Source organism: Channa argus, chromosome 18 (genome assembly GCF_033026475.1).
Source record: "Channa argus isolate prfri chromosome 18, Channa argus male v1.0, whole genome shotgun sequence".
Taxonomy (NCBI): Eukaryota; Metazoa; Chordata; class Actinopteri; order Anabantiformes; family Channidae; genus Channa; species Channa argus.
In genome coordinates, this window is record NC_090214.1 from 17,887,382 (window position 1) to 17,913,222 (window position 25,841).

Sequence of the window (25,841 nt, forward strand, 5' to 3'; positions counted from 1 at the left end):
AAATCTACATCCCCCACATATAACAAAATCTACACGTGTATGCCACACATATGTTGGGGGAAAACCAGACAAAGATTAAAAGACTTTAGCATTATCTATTGAACTATGTAATGAATGCCACACTCAACGCACAAAGACATAGACTTCAAAGTCCAATCAGACGTGGCTTGACAATGATACCTTTGTGGAACAGATAAATCACCTGTGGAGGTTTTTTTTAAGTAACTGCGTAAATGAATGCAATTCATCAAAACTGAGGGAAGGAATGCAATGTGATTCATTGGAGTCATAGAGGGTTCAAATATGAAAGTGAGTGACTCTTGCAAAACAGATCATTGTGGCTACCTACCATAGTGGATTCTACCATTTCCTCTGATTTTACAATGTACATTAGCAGAATGTTTGAGGATGGGTTTTTTCCAGTTCAACTTGAATGGATTCATTATGCCAATGTGGAAACACATGGTGAAACTCCACACATTAAACAGGCCTCTAAATATGCAGCTTTAAAAACCTACTGAGCAACTGTCGTTGACTCACTAAGAAGCTGACATGCACACAGCCCTAAACGACAATGTATTCTGCAGCTCTTGGGTAAATATTTGTTGCAGTCAATGTCAATGAAGGTCTACAGACCAAAAACTGACACTTACTGTGCTGTGCCATCTCGTTTTCAGGTGTTTACTCATTTGATCTGAAGGATTCACAAACTCTCATTTGACCTCTGTTACTGTTGGATAAACACTAGAAGTAGTATAACCATCAGCAGTATAACCATCAGCCTATTTCACGATACCCATTTAACTTTTACACAAGGCTTTCAAACTATGGCACCTACAGTAACTCTAAAAACACGCAATGAAAACACTCAACAAGCTGGATTCAGTCGACATGCTGAAGGATTTGTCTGTCACCTGAGTGGTCTAATCCAAACTCTCAGCTGGTTCACTGCTCTCAATCATCTCTGTTTGGGTCTCCTGCTTGGCTAGAACATACAGATGCTAGCAATAAGGCAATCAGATAAAACATAATCTAGGGAAAAAACAATATGTGATGCTTTGGAATCCAGACATGACAACTAAGGCACTTAGCGAAGCTGTAATCTAATCTTTGTAAAACAAGTTAAAAAGGGCTCAGATACACAATGTATCCCTTTAGAATGTGTTCCACTATCGCTGCAGTAACAGGCCCGATAAAAACAAAGACGATCCAGACACTAAAAGCACTGATGAGACAACAGAGTTGGCTGTGGGAGATGATGTTGTGATTAACGAAATCTGCTTGGCACCATAAAAACATTCCATGTGACTTTTGGCTTGACTTGCCACATTTTTTATGCAAACTAGAGACATTTTGTTCGCATGATGTATCGAGCAAGTCCAAGCACATCTTTTACCCATGTAAGAGGAGACATATCAATCAGATGTGTTCTATAGATGTCTGGACCAGTCATCTACACAATGATTTATTGCTACTTGCATAAGTTTTTTTTTAACTCCAACTAAAAGCTAATTAAAATATTGAGAGGGAAGAAGGCAGCAATAACATAATATAATATAGGCTGTCAAAAAAGCATTTTACAGCATGAGCAGTCCAATAATAAGAAACCTCTGATTTTGGTTTCAGAGGCTTCAAATTTCTACGACTTGTAGACAATATTTAAATGTCGGCAGGCTGGTAGTCTGAATTACACATGTGCTCTGAAAGCAATTCTTAATTAATGTTCGTCTTTGAGAGGCTGCTATAGCAATAGAAAAGAGCTATTAAATGTAATTGGCCCTTAGTGAAAATAGCTGTAGACTTATTGTTTCAACGTGGTCTGAATTCAGCCTGCCAAACAAAGTTGTTCACTCAGACTCCAACAAGTGTCTGACACTCACACAGGAAAGTGTGAAGAGCTGGACTGATAGTGATATGGCTGAGTATCAGAGGAGCAGCTGAGGAGGCTTTTCATCTGGATCCAAACAGTACTGAACAAATGATGTAATAAGCTCCAGCTGATTAAATCTGACTACACATGTGCCTGTTCTCATAACTGGTTTTTAAAAGCCCCTCACGGCTTTACTGTACTGTAGTGTGGCTGTTAATGAAACTGCAAACTTACAGTAGAATGAATTTTATACAAATGCTACAAACCTGTATTTTTCCACAATTATATACTGTATATTAAAGATATTTCTAGAATATTACCTTGAAAGTACTAGTAGCTAGTGTACTGCAAATCCCTCAGCTTCAAAGCAACTAGCACAAAGTTTTTGATGCTAACTTGTCAGGGTAGCTAATGAGGACAACAGCAGCTCAATTTAGTTTTTTTTTATTTTTTATTTTTAGTATTTCATCTCAGTACGTGTGAGAGAAAATTTTGAAGATTATTCTTTAACTAGTTTACGCAAATGTATCCAATTATTCCAATTAGTAGCTCAATTTCCCCTTTGACGCCTTCAGTAGGAATATTAGCAGACACGTTACAGTCTGACACACTTTTCCTAGTAGAAACTTTTTACAATGCAGTGATATTTTGTACCATAACTGTTAAGGGGCTCTGCAGGTGTTCTTACATGTTTGCAGCATCCCGGAGCCGGACTCGCCTCCAAGTTCCAGCGGCGCATCGCCAGGTGAGGCGGTGCTCGACGTCATGAGCCAGAAAAGGCAAAATGTCGGCTGCAACAAGCAGAAGAACATCGTCCCGGTTTCCTCACCTTGTCAATTAGAGAGTTCGCCACAGGCAATTAAGACAAGTGCCAGACTGCTCTCTGGATATGAAACCAGTTCCAGTTTAGCAAAAGGTAAACTGAGGACCATTTCTGAACACCAATTGTTTTTAAAGTTAAAGTTCAGTCGTTTTAACAGGAGTGGGACACAGAATGACTGACTTCTCATCCTCTGCACCTCTCCTCCTCCTCCTTCACCTCCGTCTTCTCCTGAACCAGCTGCTGCAGCCGCTCTCTTCTCTCAGCCATCACGTCACTGTGGCGCCAAATGAGCGAACGCAGACCCCGCCCATTGCTTTTGATGTGGGCCAATGACAATCCTGCACGGTCTCCGCCTATTCATGTTTGTGCACAGCCTGTCTGCTAATGTCAGTTTTCACAGTCAGCTTTAATATAAAAAGATGGATACGTTTTGGACATGTTATAGTTGGATGGCCAAATATGGAGTCACAAAGTCTTCTAATGAGCTGTCAGACATACATTTCATGTTTGCAAGCCCACAGTCTTACACTGTACTTTCTACGACATTTTGGACCAGTAACTTTATCCTGCTGTACTTAAACTATTTCAGCCATTTAACAGCCTACTACACTTTCTTTAAACTTGCAACAACCGCATTTTTGCTTGAATGCATCAGAAACGAAGTGTACAAATATCGTGGTTTATGTGCATGCTACAGATACTGAGAATTAGCATTTTAGTAAGTTAATATTCAATGAAATTCAGTTTCCTTTTATCCTTGTTTTGATCTCTACAAACCTGTAAGAAAAATGACATTTCTCAGATACTAATTGCTCCACCTTAGCCTGTTGCTAAGTTGGTACATCTGTGATTTGTTGTTAGACACGTACATAGGCCTTGTAGCTTTTTACTAAAAACAGCTGACAGAATTGATAATTGCAATGGCCATGTTCTGCTTTTAAATATAAAACATAATGTTTTAGTTCTCTCAAGTTATTTATGACAGCAAAAAGCTACAGAATGACAAGATTCAAAACTAAATATGGACAATCACATTTAATACTGCATTCAGATTCAGATAAAATCCCAAACCAACATTTTAATGCAAATATTCAGGAATCTGCATAATGTAATTTCATAACTCTTTATTCAAGGACTTATATTCATACAAAATCTATAGGTACGGTCGAATTGACTGTGGGTGACACAGTCAAATCACAGATCAGGCAGCAAAGGACTGAGCCGCTCTAGAATGTCTTCTCTGAGAAAAGCCTCCACTTTGGTGGTTCTGACATTAAGTAATAACCAAGCTTGGGTATTTTCCCCTTACCTGAAACACATACATTGTGTATTTAGATAATCAGAATTACAACCAGGAAACAAACTGCACAAATCGTAGACATAATGAAGTCAAACAATGCCTTTTTTTTTTTCCACATGCACATTTTCTTTTCAGAACATGCAAACAGGAAATGTCCCGAAGGGGGCAGCCAATGCATAAAAGTGTGAGAGGAAATCTTGGCACCTAATAATGTGGGGTTTACTGGATGTGTTAAACAGTTGGATCGGATTGAAATCCACCGTAGAGAGTAATCTCATATTGAAATCTGTTTCAATATAGCAACTTACAGATATGCTTAAAGACAATAAGATGAGAGGAAATCTACATATAGAAAGAAGGGAGGGACATCTACAGGTAAACCTTCATGGTTTAAAGTTTAAAATATCTATATTTAGATGATTTATCAAATAGACTGCACAAATGTGACATTACAGGACATAAATTAAAAAACAAAGGAATATTCAGACTTGGATCAAATAATATATGCAAATAACTGACATGTTCTTTAACTTGTTTAGAGAAGACCCCTTTGAGACATAAAAAGTTACGTTACATTTTCAGTAGCAACAAGCTGGCTTGAGACTGACAAGTATATGAAAGATGTTTTTATTTCATATGCGATTCACTGAAAAAACTAAACTTGCACTGGGCTTTATCATGCAGCTATTTCAATGTGTTGCATTGAAACTAGGTGAAAATATAACTTCATGTTTCCGACCTGGGCACACCAGTAGGGTTGAGCTGCTGCTGGGGGTCTTACTTTTAGCCCTGAACACTAGAATTGATGCAAAAATGCTTCAAAATCCGTTAATGAAACTGCAAACTTACAGTAGAAAGAATTTTATACACATTCTACAAACGTCTATTTTCCGCAATTGTATGCTGCATATTAAAGATATTTCTAGAATATTACCTTGAAAGTACTAGTACTAGTAGCAGAATAATGGCACTTTGCAATATGGTCTCTTTCTCTAAACAAGTTTAAAAAACACGGACAATTCTTTATAAATAGAACTCGACCGAAGTCTGGAGAGAACACAGTTTTTCATATTTGAGTGGTTCTGTTCCAGACATCATGCACTATCTTGTTGACTTCGAAAATGCCCTTAGATTCACATATAGTATACTGTATCAGCTATGATACCATTTGTGCCTCTGTGTGTTTTCAGGTTACTGTACATCATATAATAAATTTACAACTTACAACTCCTTACACTCATAAATGTAAAATTTGGTCACAGTCACACTAAAGCCTGAACCTGGAGATTCCAGAGGGTAAAGCTACAGGGCAGGTGAAGTGTCGTCTTGTTGCATAGCCCTACTTTAATTCAACAGTCAGCAGCAACAACACAACTCTATATTGTACCTGTGAGTACGCCCACAGGGAACCTCGCCTACAAACCCTCACAATATACTGCTCTCCGAGGAAAGATGGGAGACGGAAGGAAACCCATGACATTTGGGCAAATATGGCAGTAATTAGATATATACTATATGCTTGCTGAGGCAAATGTTTCAGAACATAATAAATATTTATGATAAGAAATTCAAAAAATGGCACTTTTCCCCATACAGAAACCATTTTGTACATAAGGGACTGGCAGTATATTTGAAAGAGAAAGGCAAATGCTTGCCACACTTCCTTAAGAAAAAGTACAGACACTATTTATGACAAGTTCAAGACCTGGGCATGCACTATGTTGCTTAACGTGGATCTGTAATTACTCACCACAGGATTCAGTACAAAAAGTCTCTGTTTCCCCCCCCCCCCCACTCTATACCAGATTCAAACCAGAGCTTTGTTCGCTCAGCTGTGTACATACTTACAACAACTCAAGTCCATCTCACCCGAGACCAGGCTGCATATCAATACATCACGGAAAATGAGGCACTTAGTTTTCAGCCACAAAACGTCAGAATAAACTTGATCTAGTTCCTGTGTGCACTCAAAAAAATTACATCTAGTACAATTTACAAAAAAACAATCATGGAAAATCATATTTGAACCCACCTGCTGTTTGATTTTCTCTCACTCTACTCATCGTGTCTGTTAGTTTTCATTTCGCGGCAGGAGTTTAGGTCCTATATAATTATCCTAATGTGGGTTTCCATCAGAAGCAACAAATGACAGAAAGAAACTACGAAAAATAATTCATAGCTCATAGCATCAATATGATCAAATTGTTTTCTCTCACCTACGTGACAAACATAAACAAAACAAACAATAATACACTGCTGTGAGCAGCCAAATGAATAGAGACAAATTAGCCATTCTATGTAGTCTGATTCACAAAAATGAGTTGTTTTGGCTTTTCATTTTCTGCCCCTACAATGGTTTTACTGGCCAAGGCGAAATACCTAAGGGTCTTTACATGTGCTATAATTTCAGTGCAAGTAAAGGGGGTAGAAAAAGGTATCAGTGTCTTATTACCCTCAAAGAGTTGTTGTATAAAAAAGGAGTGTAACACTACAAAGCTGGAATGATTTCTGATCCCCTTTTACAGCACTGTTCTACTGCCTTAATCCACTGGCTTCATATCAATCATGACACAACATTGATAAGCTGCCCCGTCCATCTTTCAGGCTTCTCTGCCATGTTAGCACCAGTCTTCTTCCTCCCTCTCCCTGAGACCTCCTGTCCCTCTGGTCCCAGGTGCAGACGCAGAGTTGACCCCGAGGGTGAAGTGGTACCCGTTAGGCATCACCCCCGCCCGACCCTGAGTGGCAGGTGCTGTGACAGGCACAGTAGCAGTTCCGTGTGAAGCTGAGGCTGTAGTGGACGCAGCAGTTCTGGCAGACCGCCCCCCTCCGTGGCTGCTCTGACCATCCTGGAGGTTCTCTCTCTCTTCAAAGAAGGCCTGTTGAGAGGGGTCCTGCGGCTGCTGTTTTAAGTTAAGATCCAAACCAATGCGGGTGACGGGAATTGGGGATTCCTCATGTGCCCCGAGTAAGCGATCATGCTCTGAAAGGCCACAGCTGAAGCGAGTCTGGTGCACGAAGCTGGCACTAGATGGAAGAGGCGAGGAGTTGGCAGTCTTGTAGGTCACAGCAGGACGAGGGGTGAGAGGAGTCTGTGGGAGTTGCCTGCGACCACGGCCCAACGTGCTCGAACCAGAGGGGTGTGTTGCAGGGCCAGTTTTAACCACAGTGCTACCATGCTGAGGAAATAAAATATACAGGTATCTAAATTATATGAAGTCTTGGCAGGTTATTCAACAAAAAGTCAAATCTAAAATGTTTATTGAACATGACAGAAATCGATTTCAGTTTGTGTCAGTACACTTCTTTCCACAACCAGGCAGAAGTGAAACAGTATAACATTAATATAAAACAATACACACAACAACAAGAAACATATTCAATAAAGAACACAGGGATATTCAATCAAAAATAGATATGAAGTATATGTAGTAAAATTCAAGATAAAATTGAAGAATAGCAATTGAAGAATGGCACAGGATAGAAGTACAACCCTTACTGGATCCACAGTGGAATAGAGTGTACATGGATATAATATAATATCTGCTGTCCGGTGTTTGTTCTTTAGAGCTAGTGACTTTCTAATGTTGAGTCCTTAGCAACAAACATTTGGTTTCTTTCCTTTTGATGCTCTGCTTGGCCTGTGCTGAAGCCATGTTTATGTCCTTGCTTTTCTTGGGGGCTTTTTGCTCTCAGTCTGGTGTTCAGCAGTGAATTGAGACCTCGCAATTGGCCTCACCAATCAAGACCTCCCCACTACTAAAGTCTTAACACTCTTTGGTCTTAACACTGAAGGCTGTGGTCAAAAAAGGTGACATCCTTAAAAAAAATTATTTATATTTCAAATCCAGGAAGCTTCTTCTATCCAGGAAGCTAATACTATGCTATGTTGCAGCTAAATAACTATGCTGGTGGTTCACCTGTTTGAACAAGCCAGTCTGCTGTCCCTCTCCTGGAGATGTGGATCGACTGGGACCAGCGGACTTGGTGTGGCACTGCTCCCTGCAGCCGTAGCGCTCGCAGGAGTAGTAGCGCTGCTTCTCTCCTGCTGAGGAGTGGTGCCTCCTCTCATGGGGCCGGCCGCGGTCCCGCTCCCTCGCTCGTTCTCTGGACAAACCTTCAGCTGCAGTGTCAGTGAACGAACCTGGGGGATGGTGGCATAAAATGAATTGAGAGAGAGCAAATGACAAATGTATTGTTTAGTTGTAGCTAACAAAGAACATTTGTAATAATGGAAATTTGTAAATTGTCAAAAATGTAACAATGAATGTTAATGAAGATGAAGCATCACCTTCATAGGTTGCATAACATCTATCAGTAAACAAGGCAACAGATCTTCAAAAGCTTGCAACCATGCAGTATAATCACCTACTCTCAAATGGAAAAGGAAACAGTTCTGCAATATGGTCGGGAAAGATGTTGATAAAGATGAGATTATTGTGTTGTCATTGTAAAATAAAGTTCCCTTAAAGCAACATTCAAGAAATGGTTCCCTTAAGAACATTTAGGAAACTCCCTTTATTCACTTCTTCCTGAAATACATAAAGCTGTTTCCCCCACTTGATGTATGCTAAGCCAAACGTCTCCAAGCAGTAAATATGTTCATTTACTTCTTAACACAAATCTGAGGATTCACTTATTTGCTTGTTACCCAAGTGAAGAAACTGAGACGCCAAACAAACCAATGAAACACAAAGGTTCAGACAACAATACAGATAAGCGTGTATGTTTTGCACTCACGTTTTTCTCAAACTGAGTAAACTTAAGTTTTGGTGTGTTCTCACCACACTGAACCTAATTCAGAGGTCAAATCGAAGCCAAACGTCACTTCACGCTGTGTCTTAATCCAGCACACTCATCATCTTATTGTGTAAATCCAAACCTGTTCTCCCCATTTCAGCTAATTTATAGGATTTTATTATTTTTAAGACTTTTGAATCTATGATACATACAGTTACACCATGTCATAGTATTTCATTACATCTCTAATTAAAGTCCAATTACTGACTAACTGTTTATGTGAACACTATGTATGTGCTTCTTTCATGATTTTGCGTGTGTGCCATAGAGCACTGTGGAGGTATTACTTTCCTCAGTGCTGGAATACTTTCAGTTCTTAGATTAAAACAGTGATGACAGAAACACAGAACCCTATTCATCATTCAGATGCATCCGATCTGCCTTGAGAATGAGTAGCTTTAAAGAACTACTCCTGTCTCGCTCAGTTCCACTCAGTTGAATAGATGTAGAGAAAGCTGCTCAATGTTCTGCTATCTCACCAAAAGATATCCATAAATTCCTGTGCTAGACCTGTCCACAAGGGCCTTTCATCTCAGCAATGAAGTCAAGCCGCTGCACTAACCCAAAAAAAACCCAAAAAAACACCCTGCCATCAGCTCCGAGGTCATAATTGCTCTAGCAGACGTTAAATGATGACAGACCAACTCTGATGCCTGCCTATATAGCAAAAAAAAAAAAAACACTAGCATTTTACTAGCATTTCAATTTGTTTCGTTCTAATCATGATAAAAATCACTGTGCAAATATTTAGAATTTTTGAAAAATAGGCAATATATCACATCTCTGCCTTTGTTTTCTGCTAGACTTTTATTATTGTTACTTCTTCTACAATGTGATTGTTTTCTCAGGTACAGTATCTCAGCATTCCTGAATGCATCAACATGGATATGTGTTTCTGATGCCTTCTGCTGTGAACTGGTTAACTCATTTTTATCAGGCAATCTGTGCTGATGATGCAATCACTTTTGTACAAGACATGTTGCAGCATTTTAAAATGTGTGGCTGAAAACAATATTCTCCCAAAATGCTCTGAGTCGTCATTGCATGGACAGGTCTAAGTGCACAATTATGGTGATTCAGAGCACTTTTATTAGATTGCAATTACACGTTGATACTTTAAACAACAAAAAAATATAAACCAATCAGCCACAGCTTTAATATTTGGTGAATGCCACTCTGAGCGGTCAGCAGCTACATAGCCCCTTACACAGCAAAATGTGATAAACTGTGTGCAGAGGTGGTAAAAGTACACAAAGGCAATACTTAAGTTAAAATACATGTATTGGCCTGAAAATAATTCACGTATTTTACTCAAGTAAAAGTATTAAGCAGATTATCTACAGTTTACAAGTACAAAGTTAAAACAATTTGTTTCATCCAATACAGAATATGGTCATTGTATCAGTAATTAATAAAAATAAGGTCCAAAGATCACTGTTGATAAGGGTGGAGCTGATGAACCACTTTATATGCTGACAGGTGGTTAATCCATAATGATACATCAGAATTTATTAATTCATAGTATTTGTTTAAAGCCAGAAAATATATAATAATAAAACCTTCAGGTGGTATTAATGTTGTGGCTAATCGGTGTATGTAGCACTTACTGTAATGTTTAGAGTAAAGTGAATAAAAGTAAATATATTTTATATTGCAAATTTCTCGTTGGTAATGCATGAAACCAAACTGTTGGTTTCTTCTTTTGATTTGCTTTTTCAGACTGTTACTGCAGCCTCCAATAGTTGATAAGGGGGATTTCTCCGTGTAATCTTCTCTTCAGGCGGTGAAACACACATTTAATTGGGTGAAATTGGTGATTGACTTTGTGAGTCAAAAAAACGTGCGCTCTTTATAATCTGAGGGAGTCTTTTGTCGAGTCAGCAGTGTGTTTTAGACCATTGTCTCGGTGCATGAACCTCCCAATTAGTTTTGATGCATTTCTCTGTAAACTTGCAGACGAAATGTTGCTGGATTAATTCTGCTGCATCTTGGTCTCAGCAGTCAATAAAACTTTGTTCCAGATGTTTTGTGAATCATCTCTGGCTTTTCCTGGCTTTTCCACTCGTACTGCTGAAGAGGGGTTTGCATGTTGTGGTATGTTCTCTGTATTTGTGCTCATGTGTTTTCTTCACATGATGGACTGTAGAACCCTCACCTCTGCTCTGTGGGCGTCATTGGTGATATCAAAAGCTGTTGAAGGCTGAAATTCTGAAATCTCTACATCATATGATGTTACACTTTTACTGTACAGCATTAAACAAATGAATTGAACTTACTATGTTGAGGTCAGAGGGAACAAAGGGAGCAGAAAAAAACCCCAGCAAAGACGATTTTCTTCTAAGAGCTGTTAACTCTGCTAAAAATCCTTGGTTAAAGCGTGGCACAAACCCCTTCACCTTCAGTACATAACCTGATTGTGGAACTTTAATCCTGTAAAGAATTTCTGCAGCTATGTTAAGGCATCCAAGTAATCTACAGAAAAAGCCTTTTCTATCGCTGTCTTTCCATTGAACGTGAGCCAAGTTTCAATGTGGCTCAATGTACTATTTGAATTAATATCCATGAATTAATCTCTCAACAACAATGTCAACTTGTTGGACTTAAAATAATACAAATGTTAGTTACATTTTAATAGCATCAGTCCTTGAGGGTTTAAGATGTGAAACTATTTTTTTCTCACCAACAGTGCTGGATGGTTGCATTGTTGCAGTCCTATCCAGGGACTTCTGCTTCTTGTCCTTGTCTTTGTCCCGTCGTCGATGGCAGCGGTGGTGGTGGTGATGGTGGTGGGCTCTGTCCAGGCCCTGGACTTGCCCTGATTCTGTCGATGACTGCGCCAAGCTGGGGCGTTCCAGGTCATACTCCCTCAGCTCGACCTCCTGGTAGTGCTGTGGTGTCAGTGAGGAAGCTGAACGTCGCATAGGACTTAGATCTACAATGGGCTGAGTGAGGAAAGAGAAACGGGGAGAGGCGAGATGAGAAAGTAAAGTGGTAGTGGTGGTTTTATCTAAAGCACTTGTACTGGATCATCAAAAAATCCACGACATAAAAATAACACAACCTTCTTCTCCACGTACAGGATTTTGAGAAGAATGAACAGAAATCTGTGACAGAATCTGAATACTTACGGTTACAGGATGTACATCATTTGAAAGCTAGCAGGCATCTCTGCTAGTGAACAAAGAAGAGGTGGGGTGCTGTCTTTGACCTTTGGGGCATATTATTTTTCAACATTCCACTTCTACTCTTCACCTTTCTGGATTTAACTAGTACTTGCTAATCAGGACTACTTAAAAGAACTGCTGCAACATACTTATGTGACCACCAGAGGCAGCACCGAGATTACTGCTGCTGAAGAGAACTCTCATTTGCTTGTGTGTGTGTTTGCACCCTATATTATTTTACAAGCTCTGTTTAAAAGTACACCCATTTGAAATTAAGTCAACTTGAACTTTTTAGTATAAGTTGATCAGTTGATCGTCGGTTGATATTCTGGCTTCCTGCTGAATATACAGTATTCACTTTAAGCTCGGTTTTCTGGAAGTTACATGCCCCTGAGGAAAATACGGTATCGGCTGTAGGTCTTTAACTGGAAAGACTGCACTATGTTCACCAGCTAGTCATTGACTGTGTGTGTCAGTTGATGCTGAACATGTAGTGTACAGTACAGTTTGGTAATAAACAGCTGTCCACCTCAGCCAAACACTGTCATCAGGGCAGGGTGAGGGTTTCCGGCAGACACAATAACTCTAGGTAGTTACAGAGCTACATTTCTTTCAAGCTGTAATTTGATCCACTGTTATGCTGTATTGCCTACATACTATACATATATAGTGTATTTCTGTAAATCCTTCACTAAATAAATAAATAAATACATTGACTAATGCTTTGAGGACACCGACATCCACCCCACCTAATTCTTATCTTACTGACCAGTACAGCTACCAGGTAACAGACTGGTGTGACAGAGAACTGGAACAGCAGTTAAGCTACCACCCCACCTGCTGGTTACTCCATAGATGTGTAATGGTTTTAGATAATAGTTTTTGTAAATCTTTTACATCCAAATATAACCGTATTTGGCTGTGTTATTAATGCAACTAATCCAAGTGTCAAGGTTTGATTCCCACTGAGGTCCTAGGAATGTATTGTAGCTTGAAAGTTAATGAACCGTTTGAACCATGTTTTTCTATGTAGACATGGCGTAAAACATGATGGGATTTAAAAGACCTTCCTGCTGCTATTTTTCTGTGCACAGTTTGCATGTTCTGCCTGTGCGTGTACGGGTGTCCTCTGGGTACTCTGGTTTCTTCCCACAGGCCTAAGGCATGCGGCCTGTAGGTGTGAGTGTGGATGGTTGTCTGTCTGTGTATGTCCCTCTGTATGGACCCTGATGTTGGCCCAATAACAGCTGGGATAGGCTCCAGCTCCACGCGACCCTGAACAGGATAAGCATTTACAGATAAAGGATGGATGATCGGATTTTTAAGTCCTAAAACAAGACAGAATAAACCCAATTAAACAAATGAGACACAAATTGCACCTATTCATTTATTCATTGTGGAAAGTTATCCAACATAATATATTTGTGTGTGACAAATTAAATAACTGAGGTGACCCTCTTTTTCAGCAATTCCTTCAACTAAATGTTTTTGGTAGCTTTTTATCAGACATCCACATTGTTTTGGAGGGATTACAGCCAATCTCTTCTTACAAAACAGCTTGAACTCATCGGTTGGCTTTCTTGAATAAACTGCCAGCTTCAGGTCCCTCTACTGCATTTCTCAAGGATAAGGTCAGAACTTTAGGTCAGCTATTGCAAAACATTACATTTATTCTGCTTTGACCATTATTTGGTGGAACAGCATGTGTTTAAGGTTGTTGTCCTGCAGCATGATCCACTTTCTGTTGAGACTCAGACATGGATACCATGACATTTTACAGTTCAGAGCTCCATAACAGATGCTGTAATTTCCTCTTCAAATGAATTGATAAACCTAGACATTTACATGCTTTTGCCACATACAAATGTGTAAGATTGGATTATTTTCCACAAAAAATAAATGATGTATAATTTGTTTAATTTGGGTGAACAGCAGTGTACAGTGCATTAATCTGCACTTGTTTTAGGGCTCTGATTTCTGATCATGTTTAAGCTCATATTTATGTAGATATAGAGGAAATTCTAAAGGATTCAATAACTTTCAAGCATCATTAATGTGTTTGGACATACACGAGATTAGCCACTTATTTCTTCACCAGCTCTTTTATGGGCAGATTTGGAGTGGTTGTGCTGTTCCTTGTGTTCCTACCTCACAGTCAAGCCCATAGCTACAGTCAAATGACAGTATCACAACACTGAAACAATATTAATTAACAAAAGTAGATGTATTTTTTATGCAGTCTTAAAATCTTACCTTTGAGAACTAATAGAACAAGAGACTACAAAACTCAAAAATTCCCTCTATTTTTCCACATCACTGAAAAACTCTTGAAAGAAGGAGCAGAGGCTCAGAGATACAACAGGCTTGTTAGATTTGCTTTTGTATTTGACATGTGAAAGATAAGATTTTAAGACTGAAAGTAACATTAAATTACATACAGTTGGTTGAAAGAAAAGTTATTTCAAAGCAGGAAAGTGGCACCACATTCCTGCCTTGTTTCACAATCACACACTAACTCACAATAAAACTACACACTACATCAAAAACACACACATACACACATCTGCATTTTACAGTACCTAATTGTAGTACAGTACTGCTGTACCTTATGGCAGAAAAACGGGGCAGAGTGCTTTCACTTAACCCTGGATATACATTCAAATACTCTTTCAGGGATGGAGTTGTATCATGAGGACACTGTAAATTTGTTATGTGTCTATCAGCAGCTAAATGCTATGACTAGTGTATAATGCATAATGTTTGCTGGAGGGTCACTTTGTCCAGAGTGGTGGCAGTGTGTGAAGTCTACACTGAGATGAGAGGAACACATGGAGGCTAACACAGACATAAGAGAAGAAGAAGAAGAAGAAGAGGATGAGAGGAAGAGGAACAGAAAGAAAGAGAGGTGGTACAACAGGTGGTACATACTGCCAGGTGGGTCCCAGGGGTGTGGCGAGGGTGGCTCCGCTATCAGACAGCACACACAAGAGGGAGGTGGGCAAAACATTAGCAGTAGGCATTGAAATTGGGAGAAAGGGAAGACAGAAGAGGAGGATAGACCCAAAATAGATAACTCTGGAAATATCCTATATTTTCCTGATATTTTCTTCTATTGATTACTCATGAAAACTATCTAATGAAAAGACCAAAATTAACAAAGGTGTTCCTTCATTATCATGAACACACACTCACACACACACACACACACACACACACACACACACACACACACACACACACACACACACACGCATTACGACTCCATCTCATATACACCATATAAACATTTGTGTCTGGAACATAGGGTTGAGTGCTAAAGACATGTCATGGATGTCAAAAATGAATGTACAAAGGGACAGCTTTTGGTCTCTTCATGAGATTTGTTCACATTAACAAAATATAGAATAACACCAGCCTTATCTTCTAAAGAGAAAGAGGGAGTAAGAACTCAAAATGCAACATAAATATAAGGAAAGCACATGTTAAGTGTTGTGGGAGATCTCAGTGTGACACAGAGACCAACAAACAGAAATGTTAAACACATAAGATCAGACGGACAAAATGATCCAGGAAACATAGGACTTATGGACAGAAAAATGATTCTGCTTTGACATACGTATGCAGCAGAAAAGCTAATGTCACACAACATAAGAGTTAAGGTGAGGTGAGAAAAAGACTGAACAATTTGAAAACTGGATGACAAAGTGAAATTCAGAAAAGAATTACTAAAGCCAAAACCCAGGTGTTACATTACATCTTATTGTGGTACAAATGAGTATTAAGACTGTATGAAATATAAAACTTTGATGAGAACATTCATTTGTTTGATATTTGTGTTGGGGAGTGAACCAAATGCATTTAAAGCATATTGAAAAAAGATATATTAAAGTTTTCCATGCTGTAGTTATCTGTGCTTATTGGTGGAATATTCAATTAAAGTACGAGTTATTAATTGTTTTATCAAATTAACTAAAGGCATCAATATTGCATCATATGTCAATATTCGGACTGCAGCAGGATATATTAAACGTGGTGGACACACACTGATCAGCTACAACATTAACACAATGTTTTTATAAAAACAATTACAAACTAATAAAGGCTGATGTATAATTATAGGTTAACCTATAGTAGTTAAAATCAGCATCACCTCAACAAACATTGATCCTTTTTATTAATCACTGTAAATGTTTTGCCATGCTTACCATAATAAGTATTGTTTGAAATACACTGTTTATTAGTGCAGTACTTTTACTTTTGTAAAAAATGTAGATAATCTGATTAGTATTTTTACTTGAGTAAAAGATTTGAAGTGGTACTTGGAGTGGAGCATTTTCTATAGCATGTTGCATAATTGTAGTCCCACAATGTTTCTGAGAAAAGTCAGAAAAGTCAAGATTTTTGGTTTTATAGATAATTATGTCCCTATTATGAATTAATTTTTTTGGTTTCTAAGTCTAAAAATAAACATATTAAATGTAAAGTTTGCTGTCCACTTTATTCTTTCTATCCTGAATTTTCTCTTCACTAAAAAACATGAAACCGTCAGACTTGAAAAGTCAGGGTCTGACTGAGTGACTGAGCTTCTGTTAGGTCACTGCCACTTACCCTAACTCGTTAGTTTATTTCAAGAGAACCCTAAAGATATCCACAAAATCTTATATTATTATAACTACAATGCAGGTCAACGAAAGCAACCATGGATGAAGCAATAAGATGTTTTTTATGAGTAGCAAAACCAGAAAAGCAGGTCATCGTGGGCACTGCAGAGCTTACGTAGTACTCAGCATTGAGTCGGGGCAGAGAAGCTGCTCTGCAGTGACCTTCCAGGTTGGGACATCTCTCTGTGTCAGATGTGTTCTCCACTTGCTTTAGTTCAAGCAATCCCTAAAAAGAAGAGGCAGTATGAATGTGATGGAGGAAACACAGATGTTACTGACTTCACAGAAACTCAGTCAATCCAATCAAATTGAATTGACGAAGGTTTTATTTTTGTACCTTAGGTTTGGTGGAATACGGCACATCTTCTGACTGGCCCCTTTGAAGTTTCTTACGACCTTTGGGCCTCTGTGCCGCTTGAGAAAAATCTCCAGACTGGGAATGTTTTATGGGACTTTTCTGGCTTAATCTAAATATGGATACACAAGAAGTCTTACTGCTCTGATTGCACTGTTGCTGCAACAGGTCACTTCTATCCTTTGGCCACAGTGTGGTGGTTACAACATGCCAGAAAACACATTTACTGTAGAAAAATGTATGGAGAGGAGAACAGTTGTTTTTACGCATCATAAGATATTTTATATAACTTGTAAAAACAAATAGTCTAAAAATCTCATTTGATTTAGAAAATCTTCTATAGGAAATGATTTGTGTTAAATTTGAAATATGGTTCTGCAACATTTCCACTAATGTGGTTACATGCAGTTTTATGTCCTTCTTAATATAGTAATGTCTATACTGTATTGTATACTCACACTGTGTTGTTGGAAATGGTGGTAGTTGGAAGGGCCTCTGGCTTAGCTTCTGATATAGGTTGAGGTGGGAGGGGCTGTTTGGGGCTGCAGACTGGTGATTGTACTTCCTGTATGTGAGTGAGGGGAAGCATAGGACGGAACAGGGCCCCCAGTTTACTCTGCAAGACACATCAACAGTAGTCATCTCAAAGGAAGTGATTAAACAGTAGACAGCAGCGTAAACCAGTTTATGCACACAAAGGAGAGCCAGGATAATTTATGTGGATGACAATGGTCTCAAAGGTTGGAATCTGAGCTTTAATTATTTATTTGTTTGTAACAAGTCAATAAAAGCCAATTGGAAATTACCTGATCCTACTGGCACATTTACTTTAAATGTTTTAAAAAGAAAAACAAAAATCTGTATTTTTATACACAGTGGACTAAAGACCTGGCAGATACATATATTTTCGTCATGTGTTTGACAACTGCACAAAATATTCTGTTAGCTAGAAATTTAAAAAAATCTTACTTAAAGAATTACATAAATAACCTTAAGCCACTATGTATTCTGGACTTGATATGAATGATGAGGTCCTGCATGCTACAACAAGATCATGTGGCTTCTAATTTGTGAAAATTCAATTAAATACTTTTAATCTATGTTAAATTAAGTATTAGAGTTATGTCCTGTCAGTCTTGTCAATCAGTCCAAATATTAAATTACTACACTTATTGTAAGTATAACCATCACTGGGCCCTTTACATTAAAATTTGTATCATAAAGGCTCAAATGTTTTACCTGAGGTCCACCTGAAGAGTTCTGCTCCTGAAGCCTCTTGGCACGATTCTGCTTATAGTAGTCAAATATCATTAGAGCAGCATAGACTTTCCCCACTGTCAGCTCATTGTCTAAAAGAGGAGACAGAGCAGAGTGAGAGGCAGTTCATTCATGTGGGCAGTAGATGGTGCCAGAGGAACAAAAAGCACAACTGAGTGGGCAATAGGTACATTGTGTACCTGATCAGAGTGGGTGTGAACTGAGCTGTATATTTTTTACATTTTTAAAAAAATGTAATAAAATGGTTTTTTCTTCTAGTATGATTGTGTCTATTATTGAGTCCTAAATGTTTCAGTCTAATACACATAATCATCTGACACTGGCAGATTAGTATGATTATTTGGAACATATTTCAATACATATCAACTTTGAAGATTGATAGAGTTTCAGTATTTTTAAAGTTGACAGGCCAAAAAACAACATGAGTGTTGCAATGTAGAACCATGAAATACAAAGAGAAAAAGTAACATATGACATACAGATAATAGAAATGCAAACAGGAACTATTGACAAGCAAACGACTTGCTTACATTTGTGTGGCGTCACCAGCAGGTCAAGGGTCTTCTGAGTCAAGTTGGGCCACACTCGGCTTATTTCCCTCTTCAGGTCGGCATCGCACAATCTTTGCGCCAGGACCCCTGAGGATGTGCCCAGAAATATGTCAAATCAAATCTGCAGCACAACGATCACAACTATTCACATTAACATCAGAGCAGTCAGTCCAGCCATGAGGGACACTGGATTTTGTAGTTCTAGTCTCTTACCAGATGCTAGTTTGATCTCCAGGGCTGTGCGAATCAGGGCCATCAGCGTGGAGGTGAATTGCACAGTGTTGTTGTCTGCAATGGGCATGTTCATCTTCACCAGACGCTAAGTAGAAATAGAAAGCAACACAGGAGGGACCATGAACCAGGAATAATAAATAGCTCGGTGATAGAGGCAGAACAAAAAGCTAAAAGCTCACAAAAAAAGTAAAAGAATATAAAGTAATCCTTTTTGCCAGTTCAGCCTGCAGACACACTTTGACACTAATTTAAACTACTGAAATAAGATAAACGATACATACTAGGGCAGTACAACCTTATAAATTCATCAGATTGCAGTTATTTTTCTGATTGTTAAATTTTTCTTGTTATATTTTTCTAAATAGGTAAATAGAAAAATAACTGCAATCTGATGAATTTATAAGGATAAAAATTGATCGTAGAAGATAAAATCACCTTAGAAAATCGTTTGGCTTTTTTATTGATAAATGACCGAAAGACTCATTCATTAGAAATGTGGTTGTCAATTAATTTTCCACGATTGTTTATATTAATTAGACAATTATTTCAGTGAAAGCCTCAGTCTCCGTGTCCACCATGCTTACTCTGTCCCTTGAGTTTACTGCTAACAGTGGTAAACAGATGAATGCAGGGGGCTCTCTGCTGTTTATGGCTGCTCCTGCTGCTCCTGCTGTTGCTATGAGACTATTGCAAATCCAACGGAAGCATAGCAGACCTGCTAAAAGCTAAAATATGATTAACCTGTGATGTTCAGTACGACGAGCTCTGTAAAGATGCTAAGCTTTCTGCTGGAAATATGGAGCAGCACATCCTTCATTTTGACAATAATCAATTAAAAAGACTGATGTGGAATGATAATTAGATTCAAAACTATACGAACTATTACTCTACTCTAAAAATTGCAAAAGACTAACTAAACCCATCTAATAAACTCCTCTCTTGCCATATTTCTATTGAAAGAGTTAATGGTGACCGTGATCAATCCTCCTCTCCTTCCCTCTATACTGTTTGCAAAGATATTCCATCCGGTAAGACAGTTCGACAGAAGACACTGTAATACAAGGCTTCAATAGTTTGAGTCTTTAACATGAAATATATGTGCAGACTTAGTGGTTGTTATTGGGTTTATATGAAAAGAAACACGGTGGAATGATCCTATCTTTATTTTGCTATTTCAGTGCTAAAGCCACATTAGCTTCGGCTAAATTTCAGAACACATTTTTGTACTGTGGCCCTTATCCGTTTAAGCCTGGTTCACCTGATGGCCAGGAGGCAGAGGAATAATGTTACAACTAACTGACACAAGTTGATAAAGCATTAATAGTTTAGGTAATTTATCAAGCAAAAACACAATCATTTCCAGGTTCCAACACAACAACTGTTGGCTGGACAAATCACTGTGTTCTCTATTTTCACTGTTTTCTGGCTTCTGTGTAGATTAAATAATGAACAGCTTAATTCTATTTGTTCTGTCACTAATAGATTTACATTGCAGTGTACTGTTTAGTGTCACAATCAATTACGGCTAACAATTACTAAGCAGCACAGAGTATTTTTACAGTAGATAATGAAACCTAGACAATCATCAGCCATTAATTGTAAAATGTAAAAACAGACAGGATAAATTCTTGTCATGCAGGGTCAATGAAATGATTTACATGCATGGCTTAAGTAGTGCAACGCATTCACAGTGAGTCTGGATGGGTGGAAGAGGCATGTATGGATTTAGAAACTCTGCTAAAAAGAATCAAAAGTGAACAGCAGAATGCAAAGGCACACTTGCAAATTGTAGGTAATGCTTTACATTTTTTCAAGCCACTTGTAAAGTACAATCACTCTGGAAGCACACCGATACAGACAAGGAAGAACAGATGAAAGGCAAGAAATAAAAGGAAAAGGATGGGAGTATTGCATTTAAAAAGAATGTATTTAAAAAGAATGTATGCAAGTAAAGGTTTGCTTTTAGTTCTCAGAAACAATGAGCAGGTGTGAGCAACAAAGAACTAAAGAAAGACAGAAATCCTTAGGCTGAACGACTGATCAATCAGCTGGAAGACAGAAAATAAAGCTGAAAACTAGAGGGTAACAGGGACATTTCAAAGGGCATTTCATACAAGGAGTATAACCATTGTGCCAACCAAAGCAGTAGGAGGGGGAAAATAAGCATGGGAAAAACATGCACTGATGGTCTCTCTCCGTGTCTTTGTTCATGTCTTTCCCTGTCGATTCACAAAAACATGAGTTATATTTGGAGATGCAACCACGTCAGACCAAGATGTTTTTAACTGGGGCAAGGGCAGGGTTGCTTTAAATGTGATTCATTTCGACAGCTGTGCACACACGGGAACCACACATGTTAAGTTTGCATGCTAAGAGGTGCGTAGCTGCCACGAGGCCACCTGAGGATTGTAGAGCTGATGACTTGACTTTACTAATATACAAGTAAGTCTATACATATAAACATGGGATGCATGTAACACGTTCTTTTTTAATCAATTGAGTGCACAAGCTGATGTGAAGACAGTGATAATGTCCTTAAATGTCCCAACTGAAAGGGTTGAGAAATGCCCCAATGCCTTATTAGAATCGGAATCCAGATGAGATCTCGCACTAAATGACTTGTTTCTTGGCTGAAATCTGTACATGTTACTGAGGTGACGCTGCCATAACCAGAGTTTAGCCACTAAGCCAAAATGTAATAATTAAGAATTTTGTTTGTTACTCAGTTAATTCAGTTGTGTTGCAACCATGTCTCCTTAAAAGTATGTACTTAAAGATCTGAACTGCAAACTCTACTTTTTGGAGGGAACATAACGAGTTAACAATTATGTTTTAATGCAACATATTTTTAAATTAAAGAAGAGGCACATTAAGTAGCAGGTAGCTGAGATGTCAGAAGGTGGTTTGGTTGGATGACAAACCACAGACTCGAGTTGCACTCCAGAGTCCTGTGTGTGGTTAGGTTCAGGCAAACAAAAGCCCTTAGGTTATGATTAGAGTAAAAAGTCATGAATTTGTTTAAAAAAATTAAAGACATTGCGTTTGAGGTGATGTTGATACATTTTTCTCTAAGAAGTCACTTCTCAATCTTTCATATTATGGTTATAGAAAATGAAATTTGTTTACATACAAAAGTTTCTATTTGTATTTGCACTTTAGTCGCATAAAGAGATACTTTTATGAAAAACAGCTACTATATGTAGTGATCCAGATGCAAATCTTAAAAATGTTTTAAGCTGAATGCTAACATAAGGAGGCTGACAAGCTCACAAGGACAATAAAACACACTCATGCCTATGTTCAGCTTCAGTAGTAGTTTAGCGTGTTAAAATTTGCAAAGTAGTGCAAATTAGAAAAAAACAAATATTGACTTAATCATGGCACTTTGAAAAGTTACAGCAATCCAAGAAATACATGAATGGCTTGACAGCTCACTCTAAAACAAAAATTTCCATCTGATGATGGCACATATGTTTAAAAAACCTTTTATATCAATTTATCCAGATGTTACCCTTCCTAAAGCTCTTCCAACATGGCAGATAAAATACTGTATTGCTTATTTTCCACCCGGTTGCATCTGGAAAGGTATTTTCCTGATCGCAAACATTGTTTATGGCGAGCTCAGAATAATAAATCTGCCCTGGGTAAGGCCATCATTTTAAATCAACACTGCTCTTCTTCTTCATTAGATGTATAAGCCTATGGCAGGCGAGAGTGGAGACTGGCTTATTCTGTTTTACCTTAGGCAATCATGTCATCATTTCTAGCAGACATGAGACCTGGTGCTGAATAATGGCTACAAACTAAAGTTTAAAGCCTGGAGTTCGCGTGGGTTACCTGTGTGAACAAATCATTTAGTGAGACGAAACTCCTGGAGCTCTAAATACCGGACTCTTCAGCTACTAAGTGTTTCATTTTGTTCACCAGCTACATGCTAATGTTGCCTGCTAACTGGTGCAGAGCAGGTGGCATACTGTGAATCTTTCAACTGCCAACTTCTGTTCTACTGAGACTAAAGAGCTAAAAGAGGCTAAGCAGCTCTACAGACCTCCACAGGGCTGCAGAGATTACTCTCTTTGGGTGCAATATAACAAATGACCCATTTTACATTATACATAAATATGTTTCTTCCAATTTCTGTTTTCTTACATTTTATACTAGCAGGTGTTGCTGTTCTTTTAAAATCTAAAAACTCTAAAACTTGTAAAGATGAGTCCAATGTTATGGTTTAGCTCAGCTTTCTGGTCTATTTTTATTTATTGGTGTTACATGGCCCTACAGTAGAGGAACAGAGTGTACAACAAACCCTTAAAGAGCAGGACAAGGCCACAGAGTGACTCGGATAAAAAAATAAAATATAAAAAACACATCAGCAGGCTGGAAGAAACCGGCCGCAACATTGACAGAATTGACAGAAGCCTAAAGACGTTTGACAGGTGGAAGCAGGGAACTGGCAGTATGCAGGGAAGGAGGAGGAAGGAGTGATTCTACCTTATAGGCGACTCTGGGTGGACATTTCTTTCCCAAACCTAGTGGAGGGGACATGTCGCGAAGCATCTTGTACATATCACGGTAAGTCATGCGGCCGCTTCACAGAGGAATGACGGTGGAAGGCCATGGAAGGAGGGATGAAGATTTCCCAGGTGAGAAGGTGTCAAGTGGTAGGGGAAGTTACATCAAAACAGAAAGTGCCAAAATTAAAAAGAGAGAATGGAAGAAAAAAAAAAGAGGGAAGCACAGAAATCCTTGTTAATAAGATTTCCAGGATATACATTAAGATCTGGAATGCCATCCTAGCTGGATTTACAGATTCAGGAATGGATCCCAAGAAGAATAAAGAGAGGAAGAAGCTCCAAAGGATTCCCTGTATAGAGATCTCAGATGAAGGGATCCTTGTCATAGAAATGCATTTGGGAATAAGAGTGCATTTTAGAATAAAGGAGTACTCCACCAAAAGTATATCAAACACTCATCACCTGTAGACCCAGATAATGGATTCCAATGGTAACCCAACTTCACAGCATCATCATTTAGAGCAACTGCAGTAAAAGTTGCCAATTATCAGAGCCAAAACACATTGAATGGATACTGTGCATCTGTAAGTTCCCATAAACTTCCCTCTAGTAATGAGGTCTCAGAAACAACACTACGTACCTAGAGAGCAAGGCTCATTAGGAAAGAGGAAGTAAAGTGTATGCTGTGAAAAATTACAACTACTGTGCACTGGAACAATCGCTGACAAGGACAGTGTTGATGTAAACTTCCTTGTGATAAGCTGTAACAGTTTCAAACCTTTTGGTATGTAAATTAATATCTCTTCACAAAAAGCCAGTGCCTGTTGTGTTTAAAAGTGAAAAATGTAAAACTTCTTTTTTTTTTTACTAATTTGGTTTGATTCAAGGTTCCATATTGATATTTTTTTTCCACACTTTCTTTTTCATTCTGTGATCTTTAAATTGAGGGTACTGCAGTGTGGTAATGAGGAAGCAGCGAGAGCAGCTTTGTCACTTGTCCCAACGAGATTCAATCTTGCCAGTCAGGGGGAACTGAAACGGTCACAGGGCCACTTACTGTGTCTTGCTGTTAAGAGGTTTTCTTACATCGTCCTTTTTTGCCATGATGCTTGCTCATACACATATACGTACTATAATGTATAAGGCACTTTTTCAGTGGAGTATTCCTTTATAATGCCCTCTGTTCCTGCATGCTAAGACACATCAATAGTAACAAAAGTGAACACAAAGCACACAATGCTCTCTCTGCATTTCCCACTCGTCATTCACTACTCTGTTAGGAAGCAGGAACATATCTTAGACATCGCATGTGATGTCTAACTTGCGGCATTGTTTCTCACACTCGTCATGGTTACCTTCCAAGTGGTTAGTGGAGGATCAATGTGTGTTTGGGAATGAGAACAGACATTCACATCTGAAACCATCACAGTCTCTTTGAAAACAATAGGACTGTGTAGGAGTGCAAACCTTATAAGCCACCCTGTTAGGGCACTTCTTCCCCAGGCCCAGGGGGGGTGAGATAAAACGCAACAATTTGTACATATCCTGATAGCATATCCTCCCACTGAAAAAGATAAAACATGTCAAGAGGTTAGGTCACAGCGCATTTGATTACATCTATAAATTATATAATCTGTCACTGGGCTTTAACATTCAGTAGCAGCCTGAAGAATACAATAAAGTTTTGTTTTTGGACTTTTTTTTAATCTAAATATATGTAAATTGCCAGTGACTCTTTTGAATAATAAAATATTTAATTTTAACCCTCTTTGCACATACTCAGGACACTGTTATTGTATTATATTTGATTTCTTATTAAGTAAAAGGGAAGTCTCCAGAAAATTATCTGAAAGGTAAGAGACCTGTAAAAATCAGTTCAATCTGCCCTAAAAAGAGTCTGTCAAAATCAATAAAAACAGAAATCAGAAGCAATAAATATATTTTTCTTTGCAATTTGACATCACGATGAGTTAAAGCAGTTGAAAATATGCTGAATGTTCGTCTGCAATCCTTAGAGCAGCTCATTTATATTCAGAGAAAAAAATACAAATTCCTCCCACATAATGTCTGTCAGGTGATTGCAATTTCATATTTTACATTTCACACCTCTACTGGAGTCCTGACTCACTGGCAAGGCTCCTGCGAAGCCTTTGTTAAAACCTAATGAGACTTACATTATTTCAGACAGATTACCCTGACACTGTCTCACTCTAAACATGCATTGTGCTTTATTCGAGTTAAACAGTGTGGGTGTAAGAGGCAGAGAGGATGCTGACATAAACCTGTGATGC

General features: G+C 38.4%; 2 protein-coding genes across 8 annotated transcripts in view; both read right to left on the minus strand.

Moving 5' to 3' along the window:
* The window catches only part of si:ch211-196i2.1 (collagen alpha-2(I) chain), a 92,926-nt gene extending 89,928 nt beyond the window's left edge, over window positions 1-2,998 (minus strand). The window contains exon 1 of the mRNA XM_067485204.1: window positions 2,559-2,998. Within this exon, the coding sequence (XP_067341305.1) occupies window positions 2,559-2,682 (124 nt within the window). The 5' untranslated portion in view covers window positions 2,683-2,998. The remainder of the gene's footprint in view (window positions 1-2,558) is intronic.
* Window positions 2,999-3,802: 804 nt separating this feature from the next.
* cacna1bb (calcium channel, voltage-dependent, N type, alpha 1B subunit, b) overlaps window positions 3,803-25,841 on the minus strand; it is a 140,982-nt gene continuing 118,943 nt past the window's right edge. For 5 of the 7 annotated variants that reach the window (XM_067485211.1, XM_067485210.1, XM_067485208.1 and 2 more), the window contains 11 exons: window positions 23,528-23,624; window positions 19,016-19,121; window positions 18,782-18,889; window positions 18,213-18,322; window positions 17,432-17,589; window positions 16,956-17,085; window positions 16,734-16,844; window positions 14,886-14,924; window positions 11,474-11,735; window positions 7,914-8,137; window positions 3,803-7,172 (listed from right to left, as the gene is read on the minus strand). In XM_067485211.1, coding sequence (XP_067341312.1) covers window positions 6,612-7,172; window positions 7,914-8,137; window positions 11,474-11,735; window positions 14,886-14,924; window positions 16,734-16,844; window positions 16,956-17,085; window positions 17,432-17,589; window positions 18,213-18,322; window positions 18,782-18,889; window positions 19,016-19,121; window positions 23,528-23,624 — 1,906 coding nt within the window. In that variant the 3' untranslated portion in view covers window positions 3,803-6,611. Of the gene's footprint in view, window positions 7,173-7,913; window positions 8,138-11,473; window positions 11,736-14,885; window positions 14,925-16,733; window positions 16,845-16,955; window positions 17,086-17,431; window positions 17,590-18,212; window positions 18,323-18,781; window positions 18,890-19,015; window positions 19,122-23,527; window positions 23,625-25,017; window positions 25,115-25,841 lie in introns of all 7 variants that reach the window. The other 2 variants (XM_067485206.1, XM_067485209.1) reach the window with 2 other exon arrangements.